The following is a 9,053-nucleotide window of genomic DNA, read 5'->3' as shown; positions in this document are numbered from 1 at the left end:
CTAGTTACTTTATTAACAGTATTAACCACGATATACATATGTTTTTATTTTAATAACCCGCATTTTTTTCAATAGAAAATACTGTTATTGACAATCGATTGGATTATTTTTAATTACATTGAGATAACATTACTTCTTTTCGTTTATTGATTACTTATATATAATAATGATTCACAAGAGTTATTGATTGATTCGCATATTATTTTTCTTATTACATAAATATTTTTTCTTTTCAATTTAAATAACTTTAGCCCTTTGTTATTACATAAATATGCACAATACACTTTGCTAATCCATGCAACAATATGCAAGATGCAGATGATAAAATTAATCAGATTTTACAATAACTTTCATTCGTTAGTATGCTACACATTTTTTATATGATCGTTTACATCTTACAACATATTTTTTATACTTTTTATATCTTTTATGACTTTATATACAGGGTGTTAAAAAAAAACTTCAAAACTTAGTATATATTTGATTATGAGCGGTAAATGAACGAGTATCTTACCATATTATTATTTTATTATTAATTTGATGTTTATAAAAAGTGTCCTCCATCCATTTCTATACACGCTTGACATTTTCGTATTACAGAATTGCGAATTCTTTCAAAAATTCTTGGTCATCTTTGAATCAGTTCAGCTGCATCTTGGATTCTCTGATGTAATTCTTGTACATTATTTATCGATCAAGAATACATTAAAGTTGTAATATATCCCCACAAAGAAATCCAATAGAATGCCATGGAAGCACACAAAAAACATGTATTACCAAAACCGAAACACATTTTTAACTTTGAAAAGGTTGATTTTTCGATTTATGCTTACTAAGCAGTTTTTACTGATTCATTGTCAGTATTATGAGTATTATCTATCTAACAAGTCTTGAACCCTTTTTCTCAATACTGTATATAGATGTGAATTATTTTAATATATTATGTTTTTATTTTGTAAAGTTTGTAATGAAACAAATGTTTGTGACAACTGATTATTTTTGGTATATACAGCTCAAGCAATTGACATCACTTTAATGAAAAGTCTAACACACAATTTAATAAAAGAACTAATACCAAATATTGGTTTGAGGATGCGCTTTACAATAAAATGGAAGGAGAATTTTTGGATCTCATATGATGTAATTCTATTTTTTACCAATTACACCAATTTTACCAAAATTTATTTCTCTCTATAAAATAATCGTACTATTTTATTTATTATATCATCAATTCAAATACACAGATTAATTTTTTGTTACACATTGAAATGTAATTCATAAAGTTATATGTGTACACACACACACATACATATTTTAAAAAAAGGGTTCAAGACTTACTGAGTAGATAATATTCATTATATCGAATAAAAAGTGCTTAGTAAACATAGGTTGAAAAATCAATCCTTGCTCTTTTTTTATTTGTCATTTACTAATTTATTTTTCTATGTTCTTGAATCCTTTTTTTACACCTTGTGAAAATTTCTTATTATTACATTAAGTTTATAATTTTGCAAATAATACAGGAACAAGAACACAATAATTCTGACACGGTGAGCATTAGCTCTTCTAGTGAATCAGACGAAAACAAGCCTCCTCTGAAAAGACAAAAATGTTTTGTTGGAATAGATATGTATAAAAGACTTCAGCGGCCTACTGTACGTGAAATATTAAAAGAAAATGAACAAGGCCGCTTGATATGACGAAGTTACTTACAGACCAAGATACTATCAAAGCATTCCCGACATATTCTTATTGAATTATTAACATCACATTTATTAAATACTGTTAGAGGGTAAATTAAATGCTTTATGTCTTACGTTAGTATAAGTATGTAATATAATATAGTACAATAATTTTTTTTATAATAGTTCGGTCAATAAACACGACTTTCTGCATTTGGCTCGAGGTATAGTAGAAATATTTCCATCGGAGGATATAAATTTATATTATGTTGCACCGATATCTAAAAAGGACTCTAGAAATAAAAAATCGATTTCTATACGAGGCAAACTTGTAGACAAATATAGGAATAAGTTACGACAAAATAAACATATACTTCAAACAAATATTTCTGACATTACAAGTTCTACTGATCACGAAAGTGAAGCATCTTATGACGGTAAGCATTTCAATATTTATTTTTTTAACTATATCATATGATCTATACTGTTAAAGAGTAAATCTATTCTATTTTTAGTTATAACTGAAGTGTTGAAAGCAAGTGTCAAATGGTTGGAAACTAACCGAGAACCATGGGAAGTGGTTGAAAACCATGTTCCATACGGATCAGAATAAACGCTTCCAGAACATACTCCATCGTTATCTAAACGGCCGGCTAATATTACGGGTCGAGTTGTGGTTTGATTGGGTTTGAGTCCAGTTATATAAGTGTCAGATAATTAAAAAGTGCCGTAAGTGTGCATACGTTGACATGCCTCACGAGATACTTCTTGTACATATGCATATTTCCCATTGAATACATCCATGGTATGAGAAAACATCCCACATTTTTTAATTAAACGGTTGATCTCGATTTTACATTGTATTACTTTTACTGATTCAAATTCGTTGATTTGTAATAGTTGCATATAAATTCTACTTTTTTTTTTTTTTTTTGTTTTTGTGTATGTGGCTTTTTTTTCTCCCCCCTTTTTTTCACACAGAAAAAAATTATTTATTTTTATTTGTTGTCATTTGTTCATTAATTGTTTTGATATGGGAGATTCGCAATCGATTAGGATGTACGACTCAACTATTTTTTTTTATTCTAATTTTTATATTGTTTTTGTTTAATATTTCCAATATTTCATGAGGCCCTGTATAATGATCTCCGAATTTGCCTAGTTTCGGCCCTTTTAATAGGAACACATGGTCCCCAGGCTTGAAAGTCTGAGGGTTGATCTTTTTGTCGTAATGCCTTTTTGACCTGCATTTTGCTTCTACGATGTTTTTACGAGCATTCCCTTGAATAGTATGAAGTTGTGTTATGAGATTTATTAAATATTCATCGTAATTTGCCATTTTATCTTCTGGAGCTAAAAGCTCGTTTGAAGGAATTCTGGCTATTTTTCCGAAAAATAATTCGTACGGTGTATGTTTTGTTGCTTCATGGACACTAGTGTTATAATTAAACATTGCGAGGCTGGTCCATCTATCCCACTGTTTTTGTTCATTTGCATATTGCTTCAAATATTCGCCTAATGCGTGATGTGATCTCTTTAATGATCCGTTCGATTGAGGATGAAAAGCTGTAGTACGAAATTTGCAAATTTTAAGTACTTTAGCGAGTTTTCTCATTAATTCGCTAATGAAGTTTCTTCCCTGATCTGTTAATATTGCCTTTGGTGATCCGAACACGCAAATAAAACGATCCACGAAGGCTTCTGCGATTGTTTCAGAGGTTTGATTTTGTAACGGTATTCCCATGCAAAATTTAATTAACTGATCTTGTAATGTTAAGATGTATTCATTCCCTCTCTCTGTTTTAGGCAATGGGCCTACAATGTCCATGGCTATTTTATCAAAAGATGATCCAGGTGTGTCTGTAATTATCATAGGCTGTTTTGTTTTGACTCGAACGAGTTTTTTTAGTTGGCACTGCAAACATTGTTGTACTGTGAGCCAGAATCTAATGGTTTTCCTTGTGTATCGACAAAATATGCCACGTTGTCTTTTCGTAAAAATAAAAGTTTGCGGGAATCTATAATGTTGCTTTTAATTAATCGATTTTCGATAATCATAGGTTTTGTTTTTTTTGTTTTTAAATTCTGGTTAATAATGTTTTCCTCGTCTTCTTCCTCATTTTTCTTGTCACTGTCAGAATCTTTGTCTGGCGGATCGTTTCTATCTTCAATTTCCTCAATTTCTTCTTCATTACTATGCAATTCATTGGATATTTTATTTTGTTTAGTATTTTGTTTTATTGTCTGACTTCTTGTTTGAATTCTGTTTTGTCTGGGAAGATCGTGTATTAAAGCCTGTTCGGTAGTCGATAAATAATTTGGTTCGTTTAATTCTGCAGGTGTAAATAAAAGGGTATCCGTAGTATTATCAAATAAATGATTTTCCGGTGTTATTTCTTCGGTTTCTTCGTTATCCGAAAGATATAAATGAAAGTTGTCTTCTTCTTCTTTTTCTTCGCTATCAGATTTTTCTAATAATTCGGCAATTAATTGTGCATCTTCGGGGTTGTTTGGATTTAGCAATTTTCGATCTTTTATTATTTTACAATCAATTTCTTCCAGATTTATAGGGTTTCTCGATAGAGCGTCTGCATTTACATTAGTTTTGCCGGCCATGTATACTACATCGTAATCGTACTCCGATAATTTTAATCTCCATCGGAGTATTCGCATATTTGCATCTTGCGCGTTTTTGAACCACATTAATGGTTTATGATCCGTGACAAGTGTAAGTCTTCTTCCATATAAATACGGTCGAAAATGTTTGACGCAATAAATTATGGCCAATGCTTCCTTTTTGTATGTGTCGTATTTCAGTTCATTGTCTGTGAGGGTTCTAGAGGCGTAAGCGATCGGTTGGTCTTTGTTTATTTCCCCTTGGGAAAGTATTCCTCCTATGGCTATTCCGGAAGCATCGGTGGTTAAAATGAATGATTTAGAAAAATCAGGGTATTGCAGGAAAGTATTCCTCCTACGGCTATTCCGGAAGCATCGGTGGTTAAAATGAATGATTTAGAAAAATCAGGATATTGCAGTACTGGTTCTTCACATAATTTCTGCTTTAAAATTTCGAATGATTCTTCTTGTTCAGATGTCCACTCAAAACAAGTATTGTTCTTTAATAAATTCGTTAGTGGTTTTGCTAATTTAGAAAAATTTGGTATGAATCGTCGATAATATCCGGCAAGGCCTAAAAACTGTTTAATATTTTTCGGTGTTTTTGGTCTTGGAAAATGTCGTACTGCTTCTAATTTTTTCAGATCTGGTTTCACTCCGTCTCTGCCGATTACATGCCCTAGATATGTTACCTCGGTTTTTAAAAATTCACATTTATCAGGTTGTAATTTTAAATCAGCTTTACGAAGTCGCTCTATTAATGCGTTATATTTTCGTTCATGTTCTTCTAAAGAAGTCGCGTAAATAACAATGTCATCCATGTAAACAAATAACTCCTCGCCTTGTAATCCCGTTAGTACTAAATCCATTAAGCGTTGAAAAGTTGCAGGCGCGTTTTTTAATCCGAAGGGCATTCGGTCGAATTCGTAATGTCCGAATGGAGTGGTAAAAGCTGTTGTATGACTATCGGCAAGATCCGAATCTTCTTTCTTTGGCACAATCCATATAGGCGTATTGTATGGTGACTGCGAATGTTTTACTATATCCTCTTCTAAGAGTTCCTCTACCTGCCTATTTATTTCTTCTTTATATATTTGCGGAAATCTGTATTGACGAGTATTAATTGGATGATCATCCGTAGTTGGTATTTGATGTTGTATTACATGAGTCACGGTTAATTTTTCTCCGGGAATATGAAATCGATCTTGACTTTTCGTTATTAGTTTTATTACGTTTTCTTGTTCTTTTTGATTCAAGTGTTCTAGTCGCAATAAATCTATGATTTTTGTAAATCTATCTTCTTTTGTTTCTTCGGCTATTATTAAACAGTTATACATATCTATTTTCTTTTCCTTCGATTTTCTTTTTCGTATAAATTTATCTATAATTTCCTGAGATTTATGCAATAAAGCAGTTGAAATTTTCGAAGACGGTTTATTTTTATATTTGGTTTTGATTATTTTTAATACTTAAATCTTTAATATTTAATTTATATTTTTGTGCCTTTTCAAGGAGGTCTTTTATTATGACATGAGAGGATTTTCTATTATTATTATTATTTTCCGATGATAATCCAATTCTTGGAAATTTAATATCCAGCGAGGTTAAGAAATTTTTCCCTTCTTCAGGATTAGATTGTGTCGAATTGCGTAATGAGGTTTGGTAATTTCCCTCCTCGCAATCGACGGAGCTAGAATTTTCTGTCGAGGTTTAGAAACTTCCCTCCGAAATTCGAGAATTAATTACTTCTGGAGAAGTTTGGTAACTTCTTGCTCCGTGGGTTTTATAATTATTTGAATTTTTATTTAAGTTAGTTTTAATTTTCTTCTCGTTTTTATTCTTTATTTTGTCTTCAATCATATTTACAGTCTCATTTTTATTTTCCTCTTGATTTAACATTTCGTCTTCGTTTTCGTGATTGATTTTTTCAATAACAATAGGTTGTTGACCATCTTTATTTTTATTTTGGATTTCTTCAAAAATAATGTCATCATTGCTTTCAAGATTGTCTCTCTTTACTTTACTGCTCACGAGTTTTCCTTGTGAATTTGGAAAATTCTCGCGGTTATTGCGTGTCTCGTCATTCAATTCATGATTATCTAATAGTTAGTTGTCCCAAATAAATTCCGTGCTCTAATTTTAATCTTGGTATATATCCCGTTTTTACTTCGGGGTTTCCTATTCTTACGTAGAATAGTGATTCCGACCTTGGAGATACTGTAATGGTTTCTGGAGAGAGAAAGGGTATGTTTATTCCGGAGACATCCATTTGTCCTTGCGCGTAATCTATTTTTGAAGATGTTTGCTTAAAGAAGTCGTTTCCTAATATACCAGATTGCGGAATCGGAAAGTCGTAAGATACTATATGGAAAGATACGGGTAAGTAGTATACAAAAGGGTATGTTCTGGGCCACATTTTTTCCTACACCAAAATCAGCTAAAAAAAACACCAAAATCATTCATAAAAGCAACAAAAAAGAAGAACTTCTAAAATATCGAAAGAAACTAAAATATTGGAAAAAAAAACCTTCCAAATATTGACAGAAATCCTAAATTCCAAGAATGTTAAACTCTGAATCAAGACCAATTATAATACAAGTCCAAGAACGCTAAGCCCGAAGGACGCTTACGAAGTGATTAAATCCTTCTTATTTATCCATTGATTATGTGTATTATCAAAGCCCAGCCATTTAACATAAACTTTATTTCCCTTTCTTTTTAATATTTTTTCAACTAAATAGATGTTAGTTGGAATTTTAGTTTTTTGTAGTTCTTGTTCATAAAAAGTTCCCTTAATCTCTTCACCTTTCATATCTTTAATATGATAATATGGAGGTATGTTTTTAAAAACTTTATCTATTACAAATATTTCAGTTGACCAATTAGGCGTATATCCTTTTTCAAACATATGCTTTAATTTATTAATCCTTACATAATCACCAACTTTGAATCGCGTCCTACGGACTAAGCCTTTCGGGCGAATCTTCAAGTGTATTTTAGGCGCATCCTTCGGACTTAGTCTTTCAGACGCGTCCCTTTGGGGCTTGTCAAGTTTAAGTCCAAAGTTTATTATAAAATTCTTTCCCATTATCAGTTTGTAGATTTTTGGGTGGTTTATGCTGTGAGTTAAGGGACGCTAAGTCCGAAGGACGACCTTGAGACAAACCTTCGGTTCTTGAATGTGGAGAATTCGATAGGTTTTTAAAACAAACACTCATTGCCTCTGATACGCTTTCTCCAGTTTTATTTTTAACAGGAATTGCCCAAGCAAAATTGGAAAAAGTATCAATAATTGTTAATAAATATTTATATCCGTTATTAATTTTGGATATTCCCTTTAAGTTACCCGAATCCATTTCAACAAGATCAGCCTGCCAAAGATCATCGATTCCTAATGTAATAGTAGATCTTCTTGGATAATTTCTCCTTGCTGGTTTGTGTAATTCATCAATAATATCATTTTTGCTAACGGTCATTTATTACAGAATATCCTTTTAGCTTCATTTGTTTTAAGTACTTTTCACGTGGAAAGTATTTCTGGCACTTATTACAAATAATGGTGTAACAGCAATACCTGATAATACTTGAAGCCACAAATCGTCTGAAAGACTAGCACCTGAAAGATACCTGAAAGGTTTAGTCCGTAGGACGTTTAGTCCGTAGGATGTTTAGTCCGAAGGACGCAATATTGCTTTACTTAAGTGATATACCAATTTTACATTAAAAAAAATACTTATAACTTTTTTGATAAACATAAATGCGTGAGCATAAATAAAATAAAAATGCGCAAGCATAAAGAAAATAAAAATGCACGAGCATAAATTAATTACTCATTCGTTTTTTAAAATACTTTTCCATTTATTATTAATAAATGTCCAAACATCATCTAAAAATGAAACATTTTATTTTTATAGATAAATATAAAAGGGGTGGCGGATTCTTTCCAGATGTAGTACGTGGTATAATTTTAGGAGAATCGGGTAGTGGAAAAACATTTTTATCTACTAACTTTGTCGCAAACAAATGGCTACCATATAGGCAATTATATGTTTATAGTCCATCTATAGACCAACCTACTTATGTGGAATTAGAGAAAGAGTTGGAAAAAGATAAATATGATATTGATTATCTATTTGAGGGTAATTGGGAAAAAATTTTACCGGTAGAAGAATGTGCATCAAATAGTTTAGTAATTTTCGATGATGGAATGCTGAAAGATCAAAGTAAAATAATAAGATATTATTGTGAAGGAAGGCATAAAAATATTAGTATTCTTGGATTATATCATAAATACACTAAAATAAACCCCATAATTAGAAAAAATTCAAATCTGTGGTTTATTTTTAATGAGTTTGGAGATAATCTCAGAAAAATACATGAAGAATTGGCTTCTGAATTAACATATGAAGAGTTTTGTAAGTTCTGTAAAAAAGCTTGGTCAGAACCATATGGATTTTTGGGAATTGATAAAAAAAAAATGATAAATATTTCTTTCAAAAAAATAATGAATTAATATTATTATTATAAATGGGAAGAAATTTACGTAATGTATCAGACAAACCTTCGGTTCTTGAGACAAACCTTCGGTTCTTCGACAAAGGACAACTGTTAAATACTGATTCAGAATTGTCGAATGCTTCACCATCATCGTCAAATACAAAACCGTTAAGTACAAAACCGTTAAATACAGACTGTACACATAAGATGTTAAATACAGACTGTACTCATAAGATGTTAAAACCACTTAACAAACCT

The 9,053-nt window shown here is 31.2% G+C and overlaps 1 protein-coding gene across 1 annotated transcript; it reads right to left on the bottom strand.

Annotated features, from left to right (window-relative positions):
* Positions 1-3,587: 3,587 nt before the first annotated feature.
* LOC115239567 (ring-infected erythrocyte surface antigen-like) lies at positions 3,588-4,634 on the bottom strand. The gene has a single exon (XM_029814164.1). The coding sequence runs from the start codon at positions 4,383-4,385 to the stop codon at positions 3,588-3,590; it is 798 nt and encodes a 265-aa protein (XP_029670024.1). The 5' UTR covers positions 4,386-4,634.
* Positions 4,635-9,053: the final 4,419 nt, after the last annotated feature.

Source organism: Formica exsecta, unplaced genomic scaffold (genome assembly GCF_003651465.1).
Source record: "Formica exsecta isolate Colony F162 unplaced genomic scaffold, ASM365146v1 scaffold387, whole genome shotgun sequence".
Lineage (NCBI taxonomy): Eukaryota > Metazoa > Arthropoda > Insecta > Hymenoptera > Formicidae > Formica > Formica exsecta.
This window is presented reverse-complemented; position numbering and strand designations above follow the sequence as displayed.

Bases quoted from the DNA above. Each gene is read 5' to 3' on its own strand.
- LOC115239567 (XM_029814164.1), bottom strand. From the start codon at position 4,385: ATGTGGTTCAAAAACGCGCAAGATGCAAATATGCGAATACTCCGATGG.